The 18,824-nt window shown below is 43.6% G+C and overlaps 1 protein-coding gene across 1 annotated transcript in view; it reads left to right on the forward strand.

Moving 5' to 3' along the window:
* Nucleotides 1–18,824, forward strand: part of LOC121856821 (TOG array regulator of axonemal microtubules protein 1-like) — a 79,247-nt gene that overhangs the window by 45,221 nt on the left and 15,202 nt on the right. Inside the window, exons 9-13 of the mRNA XM_042352547.1 lie at nucleotides 1,743–1,817; nucleotides 2,245–2,276; nucleotides 2,614–2,734; nucleotides 4,715–5,046; nucleotides 5,321–5,409. Of these exons, the coding sequence (XP_042208481.1) occupies nucleotides 1,743–1,817; nucleotides 2,245–2,276; nucleotides 2,614–2,734; nucleotides 4,715–5,046; nucleotides 5,321–5,409 (649 nt within the window). The remainder of the gene's footprint in view (nucleotides 1–1,742; nucleotides 1,818–2,244; nucleotides 2,277–2,613; nucleotides 2,735–4,714; nucleotides 5,047–5,320; nucleotides 5,410–18,824) is intronic.

Genomic DNA, 18,824 nt, shown 5'->3' on the forward strand with positions numbered 1-18,824 from the left:
GTTTAATAGATGGCTTAAAGGTCTACCATTGTCTCTCTCTGAGCTTCAAGTGTACTGCCGGTTGTCAATCGTACTTTAATGTCAGGATATTTGTCGGTAACATTTTTCTTCAGGTCATATTACGGTAACTCTTTATACATTGTGGGTTTAATATGTAAGGTTATTGTGCACAAACTTCACACACACACAGTTGGTTTATTTTACAACCTGACGAATTTATGTACCACTCGGCTTCTCAATGTTTGTTTGTATGTAATGAGAGGATAACACAATTTTTTTTTATATAATTAATTTCATTATTTTGTATAATTATTACCGTGTTGGGTCTTGTTCACCCATCACCACCCAAACACATGAGGAGTAGTTATGAAAATATTAGTGAATTGTAACTTTTTAATAGTCATATGTTAGTTGGTGTTTGTTGTGAGTGACGACGTGTAGTAGTTACTGTTTTATTAACTCTGTTCCTCCCATATCATCAGCCATTTTTTGTCTCTATCCTGTTATAACTCTGCTCTAGAATAGATCATTGGCTTATTAATTCAACTCTTCCCACTTCAGGCGTCATTAAAAAAATCATTGCAATATGTAGCTCTGTGTTCGTTACCAGATGTTATGTGAGTCACGCTGCCACCTCCGTAAATATATGGTTGAGTTTAGTTTTTCATTGTTTAATACAATTTTTACTCGAAGATAAAACTAAACACTAAAAAAAAACATCGTGAATTTGAGTGTGTTGGTGCGACTCACTTAACACTTATCAACTAATCCACTTAAGGGATTGTAAGTATTAAGGTGGCCAGGTATGGGTAGAGGCGAGGTGTATAAGTGTATATAAACTAATATCTGTAGTATAGTGTTCAGGCTGATGCTTCTCTACGTTCGCCAGGTTGAACCATTGTGTGTGGCTCTTGTGCTTATAGTGAGGTCCTGGTGATGAAGGCCTCTTAATAACATCTGTCCAGCCAAACACCTGTGCAGGATGTTGGCTATAAAGTTCCTACAGATGCCTAGCTTACCCGGGGGACTTAATCGGAATTTTTTTTGAAAATTAACTAGTTAAATTTGAGTTAATTGCCCCATGCCTGGTAATTAGTATTAAAAAATGTCATTAGAATCTTCCAAGCGTCATTACGACCACTGATTATCCCGCAGTCGACTTATGGACCATATATTTGGAATCGACAAAATATTTAGCCTTACATCTTAGTAATTTGGGCCCCAAAATATACTTTTTTCTCGGAATTGGAATTTAAGGTGTTTAACTAATTAAGTACTTCTATAATAACACAGTAACACCAAACAATCACCACGGAAACCCACAGTTGGTGAGTAATTAGCTGGCATGATGTTAATTAACTGGTTAACTTTTTAAACATTGGTTAATGTAACCATTCGAAATTTTTCCAAATTTATCGATTAACTCCTATTAATTATCGAATGACTCTTGAGAAAAATACCAAATATGGACCATAAAACACACGGACCAGTGAGTGAGCATCCATCCCCTTGGCTTTCCTGTACAGTACACGTTCGTACTCGTAGCTAACAGGCATGGGGCAATTAATTAACTTTTAAAACGCTGGTTAACTTAATCGAGAAAATCATAAAAATTAAATTAACTAGTTAAATTTCAAAGTTAATTGCCCCGTGCCTGGTCACTACACACCCTTACCTCAGTAGACTGACCTGACCTCAGTGGGTGGCCTAGTGCATGATTGCATGAACCTCTCCTCCGGCAGGCGGCTATCGTGGGGTGTACCTGGGCAAACTGCGGCAGGGCTCCTCATACACCCGCGGCATCAACGTCGATAAAGGTGAGTGAGTGGAGTGGGGTGTGGGTACGTCGTTGGTAAATGGATAAATCCACATTTTTCTGACAATAACACTCGCTGAAATACCTCCCTCATCATGGCGTCTGCTAGTATTCCTTATAATTGTCGTGGTTAAGTTTAATTCAAATATCAGGTAAGATTAACATTGGTTGATAGTCAGGCAGCAGAGGGGGACGTCGGAGGTAATACTAACAGACCAGAAGACGAGTCAGTGAAGGTCATACGTTAGCTACGTCAGAATCACACTAGGCGGGGTACACTGATGGGTGGGCGGTAGTGGATGAGATTAACCCGGTGGATGTGGGTCTTACATTATAACAGATTCAGGTCTCTTAATTTGGAGAATTACAACACCAATTATGTCTCTTGTCATTACAGGAACTGAAAGGTTAATATATTTTTTCCATAGTTCAACAGTGGCTTGAAGAGTATAATATATTAGTTTGACAGCCAAGCCTGGAATCAATTAGCATTGCCGCTCTCAGCTTGTTCCAGTAGACGCTTGTGGTGACCCCTATTAAACACAACGAAGGAATAACCAAATTACCTGCTTTATAGTTAACTGTATAAATAAAAACGCCTTTACTATTAAAATCTTTGTATTATACTGTAATATATATTAACAATGTATCTACAGTGCCAGAACAAACGCCACACACACACACACACACACACACACACACACACACACAGACACACACACACACACACACACACACACACACACCACATTTAGTCCAGGATCACGTCTCATTATTCACGGTAATTTTGCTTACAGGTTATTTCGCCGCTGCCTAACAAGTACGGCGGCGGTAATGGACTGCAGCGTTTCGGGGAGAGACCTGCGCAGTCGCCTTCACTACACCGCAGGATCAACGCCCTGGCCCCCCTAGACCAAGGTGAGGACCAACGTGTGTTCATAACCCCATATTGTGGCACATACTACCACAAGGAGCAATAAGGATATGACTCCCAATATTTTCTGTAGATTTTGAAGAAATTTAAGCCACACAAGCTCCTGACACTAGCATTTGTTTACTTCTAATCTGAGTCATAGTTTAAAATGGTAAAGGCAAGGAATTTTGATTATTATATGATTACTAAGATTTTTTTTAATATCAAGGGGCGGGGAGTGGGAGTGGTTGGGGAGGGGGGAGGGGTTTGTTCCTTCGACTTTAGCCCCTCCCAGAAAACCCCACTCCACCCCACCCCATCCCACCCCACCCCACCCTACAGTGAGTAAATATAGTTTCAACTTTGACCTTTACTTTTCCTTCAATTGTGTTCTCTGATATGTCTAATTGGCATAACACTTTCTTGGACCTAATAGCTAGTAACAGCCATATACAATTATCAATACTATCATAACAAAAAAATACCTGTTGATATTATTTGAATATTTTAACTCAATTTAATCTTGGAAATAATTTAGGTTATCAAAACACAACGTATATATGAAGGATAATTTTTATTTATGACTTGGGAATATTGTTTGGTCTTGGGTGGTCGAGTGTATTACTGGTGACCTTCCCTGTGTAAGAGTTTTCCCTCAGTGGTAGGTAACAGATGTTCCTTGGTACAAAGTAAATGTTGCTTCCTTCCCTGTAACACTAGAATTATTGGATACCTTAATTGTAACACCGATTTTTAGATATAATTTAGGAATTATCTGTATGTAATAATGTAACAGAATATAACGATAATTGATCAGTTGTAAATGTTACTTGAACTTATCCAACCTAACGTAATCCATTTGTGTTTGTCACGTTTATTTAATGTCATTTTTATTACATTTAAAGCCATTACATTATGAAAGTTGAGGTTAATAAGTGTCATATGTAAGGTTGGTTTTAAACTACAGTGAGATTATATGTGTGTGAGGTAAGGTACGCTTCCTGGTCGTCACAAGGAGAGGTCGATGGCGTCAGAAATGTGTGTGTACAAGTCTTCATCCTTTTAACTAATGGTATAGTAATGGGTGGTGAGTCTGGTGGGCTTGATTCTCCCTACTAACATGTACTCAAGGCTTTGTTATTGTACTCAAGGCTCTGTTATTGTACTCAAGGCTCTGTTATTGTACTCAAGGCTCTGTTATTGTATTCAAGGCTTTGTTATTGTACTCAAGGCTCTGTTATTGTACTCAAGGCTCTGTTATTGTACTCAAGACTCTGTTATTGTACTCAAGGCTCTGTTATTGTACTCAGGCTCTTATTATACTCAAGGCTCTGTTATCGTCCTCAAGGCTCTGTTATTATACTCAAGGCTCTGTTGTACTCAAGACTGTTATTGTACTCAAGACTTATTATACTCAAGGCTCTGTTGTACTCAAGACTGTTATTGTACTCAAGACTTATTATACTCAAGGCTCTGTTGTACTCAAGGGTTTGTTATTGAACGCCACGTTGTCCAGTCTTCTCTAGAATATTATCACCTTTGGAGAGTTAATATGATATTCCTGATGCTGGATTTTAGTTCGGTACTGTATAGTTTGTTGTCCATTTAATGCACTACATCAGGCACACTGTAGTGGTTATCGTTGGTATGTTATCAAGTCCGTTATTTGCCATATAGTGTATTGCCAGATACAGTGTATGTTTCTCCTCAAGCCAAGATAGTTTAGGTTGTCTTTAGACTTTTATAGCGTTTCTTACTTAAAATGAGCTATAGTTTGTTTAGAAAAATCATTTAAAACTTTAATTCTTATATTCCAGTTGTCATTTGCCTGTGATGTTCCCTAACGCATCCTGAGACGAGATGTGATTTTCATTAGTCATTTATTCACCATGCGAGAAATAACGTTTTGTATCATGGAAAGTTAGTTAGTTATTATTATATTGGTCACTGTCGCACCATATTAGCATTCTCTGGCTGATGTGCAGGTGATAACTTGGTGACGGTGTCGAGGGCAGGATCTCGTAGCGTCATCCCTCCATTGTCGGCAGTGTCCAGACGCTCAGCCATAACCACCAGTAAGCAGGATTCACAGTCGGATCCTGACGATGAGTTGGATGAGGAGGAGAAGTCGGAGGGATATTATTATGAGGAGAATGAAGACGAGGAGGAAGAGATAGAAGAGGAAGAAGTGGAGGAGGAGGTGCTGGCAGAGGACGACACCGTTTCTCGCCCCAAGAGTTCAGCTACCACGCGGGATAGTGGTATCTCCGTTTTCTCTGCCTCCAATGACGGCGACGACTTCACAGAGAACGGAAAGGTAAACTAAACCATTTTTGTGTTCTGAACTTAACGACATTTTTAACCTAACAATCCCAGAGTTAGATTAGGGTGAATATTTATAAAACTTTTATCTCCTTGCTGGATCGAGAAGCCAAGATTAGGATAAGTTTGGTTCGTATTAAATGAAAAATAAACAGTTTAATTGCATCATAGTGAAGGGGAAACTTTACACTGACCTTCTGGAGAAATAAACCAAAGATTTAAAAATTTTAGATGGAAACAAAAATTACTTATGCATTATTTTTGACCAGGATGAGGCGAAACTCTCAGCGAAGAGCATGAGGGACGCCCATAGGCTCGTGCAGGCCAAGGGCTCCACCTCCTTCGTCGACGACCACGGGTGAGTTCTGTACCCCAACCTTATCTTGTTTGTTCATTTTGTCCTCTTATTTTATCGTGTTTCCACCTTCACAAGTCTTTCCCCAGATGACTGTAAGTATCGATGGTCTGTAAATCCTTGAAATAACCTGGAATTTGGAATCATAAATAGTGTTTGGTTCCCGAACAATTATTGTATATGTTAAACGTCAGTGTGTGTGGAAGATCGTTTTGAATTTTAGAGGACTCAAGATACACAGCGCCACCGTGATTGTTATATTAAACCTGTGTATATTAAGGTAGCAGTTCTCGGAGTGTCTGGCAGCTACACTCCTAATGGTTGTAGTAAAAGTATGATTATATGGAATTACACATTAACCTTACTTGACGCTTCACTTGTTGTTATTAATTGGTGTATTTACCTGTGTGTGAGCACCTCAGCACCTTCCTCAGTCAATAGATCAAGCTTTACTACCTAGTTTCACGGGGGACTGTTTTTCCTAATCCGGGGATGAGAGATCGCGTTCAAGTTCGACGGAGTTTTAGGTTCTCCACATATATGTACCGTAGCATTAGGGGGCCAGATTGATGCTTTCTCATATCAATGTTACGTGGGTGTGAATGACGTGTTGGTGTGGCATATACGTCGACGGTGCCATAGACACATCGTTGTGTTGTCTCAAGTACTGTACTACTGAATTCCAATTAATATTTAAAGGCACAATATGACCGTACACATAGCAGTCCGAGGTGAACGATAAACGGCGGGGAGGCACGAACAAATTGGGGTTTACGCTTGCAAAATAGAGCAGTGCAGCCCGAACCTTGTTGACCAATCGCGTACTCCAACTCGCTTGACGTCATATAAACAAATGACGTCAGCCGGCCTGGTTAGCAGAACAGTGGTAGATCGGCACCGTCCTATACTGCCGGTGTGGACTCTTTAACAACACCATGTGAAGCACACTATATAACCACACATATACTGTACAGCGTTCTGACTTAAATTGGGACAAACTTGTGTATGAACATAATAACAAATAATGAACAGTGGTGTTAAACTCAACTTTGATATGATATAACCGATCTATCACATGTTCTCAGAAGTTCGGTAAACAATAGTTCTATATACTGTATATAATATTGTCATTATTGTCCAGAGTTACGACCCGTCACACTGCTCCGCCGCCGTCACTTATAGCGGCAAACACTTAGTTCTTATTAAACTTTGATATGAGTTATTCGTTGAACATGTTCGTATCGTTTTGCTTGTCGTTAAGTAAGTTTATTAATTTGGTCTACTAGCTCATCATCTGGCTGGGTGACCTCGTATGGTTATTTGCTGTCGAGCAGAAATCCCGTGAACCGAATTATTTCCTTTACTATAAGGTCAAGGTCAGGTGTAAGGTCAATAAGTGGACGGCTACTGGATACCTTCATCTGCTGAGTTAGGCCACTGGTTAACCTGAGGACATTTTCTAGCCGTACTCACACGCACATCTACACTATGTTCTCCACGCTCCTCCACTAATTCACTCACACACACGCGTTCTCTCTCTCTCTCTCTCTCTCTCTCTCTCTCGTTTATCTTCATTAGTGTCTTACGCCAGTTTTACAAGTTGTGTGGCGTTGAGGTCATGTATACATTTATCAACACAAATTGGAATGGTTCTCTTGTTAGTGCGAATCCAGGCAGTTTGCAAGTGAGTCGACGCCTTTAATATTGCAATAATTTACGTTAAAAGGAAAATAGAATTAAAAGAAGGAAATATATCGATGGAGAAGGGGTGAGGTGTAGAAGGGATGAGGTGCAGGAGGGGTGAGGTGTAGGAGGGGTGAGGTGTAGGAGGGGTGAGGTGGGGAGGGAGGTGTTGGAGGGGTGAGGTTGGAGGGGTGAGGTGTAGGGAGGGGGGAGGCAGGGGAGTGAGGTGTTGGAGGGGTGAGGCAGGAGGGGTGAGGTGTAGGGAGGGGTGAGGCAGGGGGAGGGAGGTGTTGGAGGGGTGAGGTGCAGGAGGGGTGAGGTGGGAGGGTGAGGCAGGGAGAGGAGGGGTGAGGCAGGGGGGGGTGAGGTGTAGGAGGGGTGGGGTGCAGGGGGGTGAGGTGTAGGAGGGGTGAGGTGCAGGAGGGGTAGGGGAGGTAGGGCGGGAGGTGGGGAGGGGTGAGGTGCAGGGCGGGTGAGGTGTTGGAGGAGTGAGGCAGGAGGGGTGAGGTAGGAGGGTGAGGTGCAGGGGAGTGAGGTGGTGAGGGGTGAGGTGCAGGAGTGAGGTGTAGGAGGGGTGAGGTGCAGGGGGGTGGGAGGTGTTGGAGGAGTGAGGTGCAGGAGGGGTGAGGTGTTGGAGGGGTGAGGTGCAGGGGGGGAGGTGTTGGAGGGGAGGCAGGAGGGGGAGGCAGGAGGGGTGAGGCAGGGGGGTGAGGTGTTGGAGGAGGAGGTGCAGGAGGGGTGAGGTGTTGGAGGTGAGGCAGGGGGGGTGAGGTTGGAGGGGTGAGGCAGGAGGGTGGAGGTGCAGGAGGGGTGAGGTGCAAGGTGAGGGGAGGAAGAGGCGCATGGCGTGAACAGGTCGGCATCAGTGTCTTAGCAACCATCATAACAGACTTTGCCACCAGCCAACCCCACCGTATTTCCCCACCACGACTACTAACCCCTTTCCACACACACACATACACACATTTCCATTAACCTAACTTTATCTCCTACATCAACCTGTCTTATGCGTTGGTGTGCGAAGCTATCAAGTCTGTTCGTCTGTTTGTCTGTCAATATTATCAATGGGTTAACTAATACCCACGTGACTTTTCAGTGCCACCGACGGAGGCTCTTATAGTTAGTTACGATACACTTAAGTAGGTCATACCTCTGAGTCATCAACCATTCGTACGATCAATATTTCCCCCCCTAATTAGAGGTGAGAAAATGCCCATAGTCTCGTAAGATGTTTTTCCCTTAAGTACATCATAATATATCCTTTTACGTCAGAAATTCAACGTAAATACATCAGATAATGGAGTTTGTGGGGAAGAAATAGGAGATAGACGATAATAGTAAAAACGTGTTAGATAAAGAGGCCGAAGACATGTAAACAATGAGGGGACGAGCTGGTGAGGAGTGTTGCAGGTGAGGAGTGTTGCAGGTGAGGAGTGTTGCAGGTGAGGAGTGTTGCAGGTGAGGAGTGTTGCAGGTGAGGAGTGTTGCAGGTGAGAGGAGAATGAGGGACTGAACTCGGGAGGAAATGTTGCAAGTATAAATAAACACTGTTGCTAGCATGAATAGGGTAACTGTAGAGTCAAAATGTTGTATGTGTAGAAGGAAGTGCTGAAACTATTGCTAATTGAATTTATCTGTATAGGGTAGAGTCGAAGTGTGATTTTGAAGTTGTTAGTTTTAGGTGTGTGTGTGTGTGTGTGTGTGTGTGTGTGTGTGTGTGTGTGTGTGTGTGTGTGTGTGTGTGTGTGTTTTCCCTATGAAGAGATTAAACATTTCAGACAGCCTTGAACACCCTAACCTAACGATCTTGGTCTGTGTTGTAGGTATTAGGCTACAGCTCTCACACCACCTGCGTATTATGAACCAAATCGGGGCTCGTGCGTGTGAAGGCTTCTTATTACGTATACAGACTATGCTTACCTATACCTGGCTCAGTTAAAATAAGGTTGAACCCTGTCCTCGGGGTGTTATCTGGTCTCCCGGACTATCGAATTTTATGACCAATATCCAAAACCTGTCAAGCTAGCATACAAATTATACCAAGGCTGAAATAAATTACTGTCTGGTAATAAATATCAATTGTCTCTCACTTGAATGTCTCACCTGGGGGGTAGAGGAGAGATAAATCTTCTCTTGTCTCGGAATGTTAGGCATACAGTCGACGGTGTAAACACGAACCGAACACAAGTAAAATGTTATACAGTTTCACGAAAGATAAGTCCTGACGGTGTATTTTGGCGGGTGTATGTATGTGTGTTGACACCCCCCTCACTACTCCCTCATTGTTCTCCTCTCCTCAGAATCATTATCTCCCTTGTGTGTCTCCGCTGACTGTCACATCAATTTCTTGTTAAGAGTGTGACCTAACCAAACCAGTCTAGTATAGCGTGTCCTGTTCATCTAGGTCCTATTTTACAGTGTTATCTCCTATCATCACCTCACTGTCTCACCAGGTAATACTAGGAATACAGGTTAATTACAGGTATTCAAGTTCTTTTTTAATGTTACTTCGATGACATCTAGTGCAGGAGATTGACTGAGTTCAGGTACAGTATTGTGTTTATGTTAGTGACGTCATGATACCAGCTGGTCCGTGTGAGTGTTGCCATAAGGTGGTCATTGGTGGAGTTGGTACTTGTTCATTGGTGTTCCTTTAGTACACTAACTAAAGAGACCTTGTGGGGAAGAATTTATGTGTGAGCGTACTGTAGATTAATGGGAATGTAGAGAAATAACACGAATAAGTAACCAGGTATTATTATTATTATTATTATTATTATTATTATTATTGCACTACTTACTGGAAGATCCGTATATTACAAATCAAGAATAAGACCACGGGAAAATAACTTATATAAAGAAATAATCATAAAAACACGAAATCATACAACATACACAATATACAACAGTTGGCAAGAGTAAAAATAATACACTACAATTACTGTATACGAACAAAACACCTCCAGTACAGTATAAAGCGTTGGACTTAATGTTTGGTTAGTGCCACCTGCCAGTACACACCTGCCAGTACACACCTGCCAGTACACACCTGCCAGTACACTACCCTACCCTCCCCTCGTTCCCGAAATAGCATAAGGTAGTTAATCTTAAGGTGAAATAAGCTAGAGTGGTGTTTCTTCAGGTGATCCATGCCGAGAATGATTCATGGTAGTAGTAGTAGTAGTCGTAGCCGTAGTAGTAGTAGTAGTAGTAGTGGAACTTGGCCTTGGCTTTTCACGATGACGACGGTGGAATTCTCTGCAGACGTCTTTATGTGTGTGTGTGAGTCAGGCCCGCCAGCCACCTGTGACAAACGTCCTTGTGGGGCAGTGTATTGACTCATGTTCCTTGTACTTGGTTTAAACACCAAATAAAAACCATGATAAAATAGTGTAGTATTGCGTGCAGTTTGGTTTGGTTAGGTTAGGTTGAGACTGACCTAACCAAAAACAGCGTAGTATAGCCTGCAGTTAGGTTAGGTTAGGTTACTTTGAGGATCAGAAGATAAAAATTGAGGTTAGGAGGATGATTAGATGAGCGACGCTTTGTTTACTCTCTTGTCTGTTATCAGCTGATGTCTTGTTGACTTACGTTCATTATGCAGTGGGGAAACTCTCGTGTTAAATTATTGTTACTATTTTGTCAGTGTGTCCTGGTGGTAGGGCGTCGTGTCTCATGGGGATCTGAAGTTCATTATGAGTGGCTGGTGGAAGGCTTCATCATACCCTCTGAGTGGCTGGTGGAAGGCTTCATCATACCCTCTGAGTGGCTGGTGGAAGGCTTCATCATACCCTCTGAGTGGCTGGTGGAAGGCTTCATCTACCTCTGAGTGGCTGGTGGAAGGCTTCATCATACCTCTGGTGGCTGGTGGAAGGTTTCATCATACCCTCTGGTGGCTGGTGGAAGGCTTCATCATACCCTCAGTGGCTGGTGGAAGGTTTCATCATACCCTCTGGTGGCTGGTGGAAGGCTTCATCATATCTGAGTGGCTGGTGGAAGATATTTTACCATCACTAATAATGCTCTCCAAATGCTGGTGGGGAGAGCTATATCAGATCATGCGGGCGTCACGTATATATTGTCATGGGCAATAGAACACACAGTATTCATCAAAAGTGACATAGGTGCCTCAGGTCCACTAATGAGGTATATCAAGGTGTAGAACTTTCTTAGAGAAGGAAGTGTGTGTGTGTGTGTGTGTGTGTGTGTGTGTGTGTGTGTGTGTGTGTGTGTGTGTGTGTGTGTGTGTGTGTGTGTGTGTGTGTGTGTGGTATATCTCACTTTATCTTGTCTTATACGTGATCAAGCTCAGTATGTGTGTGATCTTTGCTGTTCTCACCACCACCACGGCTGGCACTGACAAACACCTGTCACTCCATCACCGCGGCCGGACACTGTACACGCACTCACCTGGATCGTAATTACCGTCATTGGCCTTGTAATTATTGCCACCATTGCCTCCTCTGTGACGTATAGTAGTACCTTTTTTATCATCGTCACCACTCCCTCATCACTATCACCTCTACACTGTCGTCACTATCACCACACTCTTATCACTATCGTCACCATACCACCACCACCACCACCACCACCACCATCACCACCACCACCATCACCACCACCACCACCAGCATGACACACACACACACACTCCATACCGCCAACCAGGTCACCCGCTTACCAGCAGTAGTTTGAGGCAACAGTCAACGTGTAGTCTGGATTCTCTCTACGTTCACAATTTACTCCCGGTTCGTGATGTGAATTTATTTTCGTGAATTTGTCAAAAATTGTCCAAATAGCATAAAATGGCGTCGATATTCCCCGAGACTGTCATAACTGTGTGTGTGTTGTATTCATAGTTAAACACCTAGATAGATAAATAAAAGAGAGAGACGGAGATGCGGGACATAGGTTTTCATCTAAATATATTTCTTATTTACTCAAGACACCAACTACTACAGGCTAAGTCACCCAACCAAAACTACTGTACATTCACTCGAAATGTTTACGAATCGCCTCAGGGGGTAGGCCACGTGGACCAGCCGTCACACACACGAGGTGAGAAAAGGCAGGTTTATCACCCCTTTTGTTTATAGGTCTCAAGCCTTCAATGGTGTGAATGGACTCCACATACCAACAATATTTTCATCACCTTACAATCTCCACACGTCACAAGTAACCAAATTAGGTCACTTGCGAGGTCATTAGGGTTAATAGAGAATAATATCTGGCCTGATTTAAGATTATATAAAGATTAGTGATTGGAGAATGAAGTTTGAAAATTTTAGAAGTGGGTAATAATCTGAATTAATATCAAGATGTGGGATTGTTTGTCTGGGATGATTTGGGGTTTTCAGGCACTCTTGAGTACTGTGGCACCATACCTCGGCGTGAGTGACGGTGGTGGTAAATGTCGAGGTGCCAGTGAGTGCCTCGTCGTTGCCCTAGACACACGCTTCTCCCGCTCCCTCCAGTGCCAAACTCACCAGCAGTGCCTTTCACCCCGCTACACCCACCCCACTACACCCACCCGTCTACACCCACCCGTCTACACCCACCCGTCTACACCCACCCCTCTCTCAGTACCAAGATAAACCCACACTATTAGTCTATACATCACAACACAACGCCAACAAAGTCATTTAATCACCTTAAGTTACTCAATGTTCCCTACACATACATTAGTGTCTGTTAAGTGTCCAGATACTACAGTTGCTCATACTTAAGTTACTTTATCATACTTAAACAATTCAGGAGACAACCCTTACTTATACGAAAGTGACTCGACCGTCCTGTCACACTAATTGTAAGTCAGTCAGTCTGGAACCACACATACTGTACATTCTTGGCCAGTTAGTGTTCATGTGACCGAGCTGTCGTCACCGCTACGCCACTCAGCAAACAGTGACATGTAAAGACTGGCATAATCAGTACCTCAACCAACTACTTCGTCAGGATAAGGAAGAATTGTGGAGTGAATACTTTTGTCTGTAGTGAATTCAAGGTTACAGCTTTGCCTCACCTGGATGTGATAATGTGTAATACGAGCTAATAGTTATAAGCCTGGGCACCCTTATAGTGTAGTGAAGATCCTATTAGTGTATGGTGTAAGTGCTGTGATTTTAGAATAATTCCAAGATAATCAACATACAGTGGTGGGTGTATAATGGAACGAGGAGGAAACGACTCTATCTCAGAAATTAGTCAGTTTTCTTCAACCTCCTTCACCCTCACTGCGTATCGCCAAAAGTTGTAAAAATGCGTAAAAGGCAGAAATTAGTGAGTGTGCAGCAGCCAGAACAGCTAACTAGGGGGGGTCGTCGCGCGCCTCAGGTACCGTGGTATCCAAGGTGAGGCTGTGACGTAGAAGGTAAACACCATAACGTCACTAGGCCCCTCCCACCACCATGGGCGCCAGGAACTCCACGCCCGTCATTGAAATTGGTAGACCGAGGTAAAGAACTCATGACTGGTAGAATGTCTCTCTCTCTCTCTCTCTCTCTCTCTCTCTCTCTCTCTCTCTCTCTCTCTCTCTCAATCCATACATCCATATATGGGTAAAATTAATTACATACACAACAAACCCTTACCCATACCGAGACAACAATACGACCACATCAATCATACCCTCTAGTTAGTATCTCCACCTGGCTGTACCCCAGTGATCACGAGACTGGCGTGGTATCTACTCTATATATAATGAACACCCCTATAGCGGCCCCCCTGTAATATAATGAACCTTACCTGCGTGTTATTCTTTACATTGATGATTCTTCTGTCATTAGTTCCTCACAATCGACAAACTCCTGCTCACTATTTAACTATTGTTTTATTTTTGTTTTACCTGCCCTCTGATTGGTCGAGAGGTTCGTGAGTACCATCCAAGTTGCTTGATTGATTGGTCATTAAAACTAGGAACTCTTCTTGTGAGTCATGGGATATTAAGACCAGTGATGTCTTCTGCCACCATCACCCGTGTTAATAGTGTCTCTCCTCACCTCGTGTGTGAGGTTATAGTGTACGTGGTGATGCTGTATGGTGACATCAGACTGTAGTGAGGGGACAAGGCAGTACATAGAGACCCAATTAAGTACATTAGGGTTGTGTTCTCGGCGATGCTAACTACTGAAGCCACGGGTTATGTAGGGAGGGGCCCGAGGACGTCCTGTTCCTCCTTCTCTGGCCTCGGGTCTTTGGCTAATAGAAGTATGTTAGCTCGTTACACTCCTCCTGCTTCCTGAGGTGTGTGTGTGTGTGTGTGTGTGTGTGTGTGTGTGTGTGTGTGTGTGTGTGTGTGTGTGTGTGTGTGTGTGTGTGTGTGTGTGTGTGTGTGTGTGAACAAAGATCTCTGATGACTTAGTTCAGTAACACTTATGAGATATATTTACTGTACTTAATTTGAGTTTTTAACCTTGTGAATATAAATTTCTGCAACAAGTGAACGTTAGTGATATTTTACGTAAATTACCAAACATTAACAGATAATATTTTTTACAGTAATGTAATTTGTGGTATAACATAAATATTTAGTTTTATAATAAAAATGATGTAATTTGCGGGTTTTTTCGGCGTGCTGTTGTGCATTACGTGTTGCTAAAGCTTACTCTTAGTCTCTATATGTTAGTTACCCTTCAAACCTGACCTGTTACTGTCGACAATTACTCTCACGCGACACTCACCGTATTTTTATCCTGTTATCTGCCCTTACCCAACCCCTCTTGCCAATTACCTTTAACTATCGATGTAAAAGCGTGCAGGAGCGAGTTCTTAATTACAGGTCATATAATGCGGTAATTTCTCCTCCCTTCCTCTCCCCTCCCCCCATCACACTACTTTACCGAGAAGTATATTATTACCCGGATCCTTCAACCTGATAGCCGATTAAACTTAACATATACGATTAAGTCTGGCTATAAGGCTAGGGCAATTAACAGAGGATCATATATAACAACTCCCTAAGGCCCTGTTGTTGCTATGGAGGAAGGAGTTATGGCCGCTCTTGACCCGGGTTTTGTGTCCGACTTTTTCATTCTTATTGGTCTATGGATTTGGGGAGTTTATTTGGGGTTTTGTGTTTTGGTTTATTTTGGTTGTTGTTTATTCTTTTCCTCCCTCGCTCCTCTCCTCTCCTCTCTCTTCCTCCCCCTATCCTTCCTCCCTCTCTTCTCCTCCCTCACCCCCTCTCTCCTCCTCCCCTACCCCTTCCTCCCCAGTTTATATATCAATGTGTTCCATTATTTGTTTCCTTGGTTAGTTGTTGCTTTTCCTGATTTTGTTCACACACACACACACACACACACACACACACACACACACACACACACACACACGGTTGCCTTAAGAGAGTAACATGGCCGTGAAGGACAAACACAGAAGAGTGGGGCGTGTGACCCACTTAACCAAGGGAGTTGTCTTGCCTCAGTAACTTCACGGAGCAGTGTATTTTCACCGGTGTGTGTGTGTGTGTGTGTGTGTGTGTGTGTGTGTGTGTGTGTGTGTGTGTGTGTATTTCCTCTATCCAAGCCTTAGAATGGAGTCTTATTTGACGTCCTATAGCTGGAGATATGCTATTATTTAAATGCAGGTTTATTCACTTCTAATCGTTGTTAAGTATGTGTTTTATCTGTGATTTTGTCATTTTTAAATATAAATATATTTTTTTAGTGAATATGGCGTAACATAACTAATTTATGCCACCAGATGTACTGTATTACAGTCAATCAGTCATAACAGTAGGATTAATAAAGGACTTGGGGGATTATATTATTCCAAGAGCAGAGTGCCACAGGGGTGAGTGATAAAGAAGACAGCTAGAGTGCCACAGGGGTGAGTGATAAAGAAGACAGCTAGAGTGCCACAGGGTGAGTGATAAAGACAGCTAGAGTGCCACAGGGTGATGATAAAGAAGACAGCTAGGTGCCACAGGGTAGTGATAAAGACAGCTAGAGTGCCACAGGGGTGGTGATAAAGACAGCTAGAGTGCCACAGGGGTGAGTAAAGACAGCTAGGGTGCTACAGGGGTGAGTGATAAAGGAAGACAGCTAGAGTGCCACAGGGTGAGTGATAAAGAAGACAGCTAGAGTGCCACAGGGGTGAGTGATAAAGAAGACAGCTAGAGTGCCACAGGGGTGGTGATAAAGAAGACAGCTAGAGTGCCACAGGGGTGAGTGATAAAGAAGACAGCTAGAGTGCAGGGGTGAGTGATAAAGAAGACAGCTAGAGTGCCACAGGGTGAGTGATAAAGACAGCTAGAGTGCCACAGGGGTGAGTGATAAAGAAGACAGCTAGAGGTGCCACAGGGGTGAGTGATAAAGAAGACAGCTAGAGTGCCACAGGGTGAGTGATAAAGAAGACAGAGAGTGCCACAGGGTGAGTGATAAAGACAGCTAGAGTGCCACAGGGTGAGTGATAAAAGACAGCTAGAGTGCCACAGGGGTGAGTGAAGAAGACAGCTAGAGTGCCACAGGGTGAGTGATAAAGAAGACAGCTAGAGTGCCACAGGGGTGAGTGATAAAGAAGACAGCTAGAGTGCCACAGGGGTGGTGATAAAGACAGCTAGAGTGCCGGAGTGATAAGAAGACAGCTAGAGTGCCACAGGGTGAGTGATAAAGAAGACAGCAGTGCCACAGGGGTGAGTGATAAAGAAGACAGCTAGAGAGTGCCACAGGGGTGAGTGATAAAGACAGCTAGAGTGCCACAGGGGTGGTGATAAAAGACAGCTAGAGTGCCACAGGGGTGGAGTGATAAAGACAGCTAGAGAGTGCCACAGGGGTGAGTGATAAGAAGACAGCTAGAGTGCCACAGGGGTGAGTGATAAAGAAGACAGCGAGAGTGCCACAGGGGAGTGATAAAGAAGACAGCGAGAGTGCCACAGGGGAGTGATAAAGAAGACAGCTAGAGTGCCACAGGGGGAGTGATAAAGAAGACAGCTAGAGTGCCACAGGGGTGAGTGATAAAGAAGACAGCGAGAGTGCCACAGGGGTGAGTGATAAAGAAGACAGAGAGTGCCACAGAGGTGAGTGATAGAACAGCTAGATACAGGGGGAGTGATAAAGAAGACAGAGAGAGCAAGGGGTGAGTGATAAAGAAGACAGCTAGAGTGCCACAGGGGTGAGGAGAAGACAGCTAGAGTGCAGGGGAGGAAGAAGACAGGAGAGTGCCACAGGGGTGAGTGATAAAGAAGACAGGAGAGTGCCACAGGGTGAGTGATAAAGAAGACAGCTAGAGTGCCACAGGGGTGAGTGATAAAGAAGACAGCTAGAGCACAGGGAGTGATAAAGAAGACAGCGAGTGCCATACAGGGGTGAGTGATAAAGAAGACAGAGAGTGCCACAGAGGTGAGTGATAAAGAAGACAGCTAGAGGCCACAGGGTGGAGTGATAAAGAAGACACAGAGTGCCACAGGGGTGAGTGATAAAGAAGACAGCGAGTGCCACAGGGGTGAGTGATAAAGAAGACAGCTGAGGCCACAGGTGAGTGATAAAGAAGAGCTAGAGGCCACAGGGTGAGTGATAAAGAAGACAGCTAGAGTGCCACAGGGGAGTGATAAAGAAGACAGCTAGAGTGCCAGGGGGTGGAGTGATAAAGAAGACAGCTAGAGTGCCACAGGGGTGAGTGAAAAGGACAGCTAGAGTGCCACAGGGGTGAGTGATAAAGAAGACAGCTAGAGTGCCACAGGGGTGAGTGATAAAGAAGACAGCTAGAGTGCCACAGGGGTGAGTGATAAAGAAGACAGCGAGAGTGCCACAGGGGTGAGTGATAAAGAAGACAGCTAGAGTGTGAGTTGGACACAGATAAGTGACCTTCTTCCGTCGCTCCACCAATCTTTCTTTTCTACCAGGTTGTATTTTTTTATTTTTTTGTCGATGTGTTTGTGGCTTTGATCTTGTGGTGTTTTATACATGAAGGAGAAGTTAATGATTGGCGCTACACTTTTTATGGTTTTTCGACATCATAAGTAGCTGGTCTTGTGAGCAGCATTGTGTGAATTTTTCATTTTGGGCTGCGTGACACAGCCTGTTGTCCTCTCCTGACCTACACTAACACGGCTTTATCCTTTGTGTGTGTGTGTGTGTTCTGACCAGGTAAACAGTGTGCGTGTTTCATTGTTGTGTGTGTGTGTGTGTGTGTATCTGCATGTAGAATATATATCAACCTTTGTGTTGTAAAACGTGCAGTGATCAGCGTACAGGAGTATTAAGTGTAAAGGTTACGCCTCTAAAAGCCTTACAAAGATCTACAGGAGTGATGACTGTGAGACGGTCAAAAGGTAAATCTGGCCCCACTCCACCCATCGTTTTGGGTGTGTATTCCCAGGGAGTGGCAAGTTTACTGTATCCTCCTTGTTCAGGTAACACAGTGATGCAGGCGACTAACACATTTGTACACCAGTTAAGGCGCCAAGGACAGTGAGGTACAATATTCAGCGAAATCTTAATCGTGTAAAATTACAAGTCTGACGCTCGACGCACGCACACTACTGGCAGACGTTGGCCTAAGTGGCGCCGTAAATCACCTGAGACTATTGCATCCACTTAATGTTCTTTAAGAACCTGGAGCCACTAATGACGTATTAAAACTGAGAAGTGTTTGATGTGGTTCCTTATGGTGCAGTGGTCAACAAGCTCGCCTCGCCCAGCTAAATAAAATGTTTCAATCAATCAATCAATCATATGACCCGAGATCGATCCCTAAGTAGGATGAAGCAATGGTTAAGTTTCTACGTGTCATTTGCC

Source organism: Homarus americanus, unplaced genomic scaffold (assembly GCF_018991925.1).
Source record: "Homarus americanus isolate GMGI-L3 unplaced genomic scaffold, GMGI_Hamer_2.0 scaffold43075, whole genome shotgun sequence".
Lineage (NCBI taxonomy): Eukaryota > Metazoa > Arthropoda > Malacostraca > Decapoda > Nephropidae > Homarus > Homarus americanus.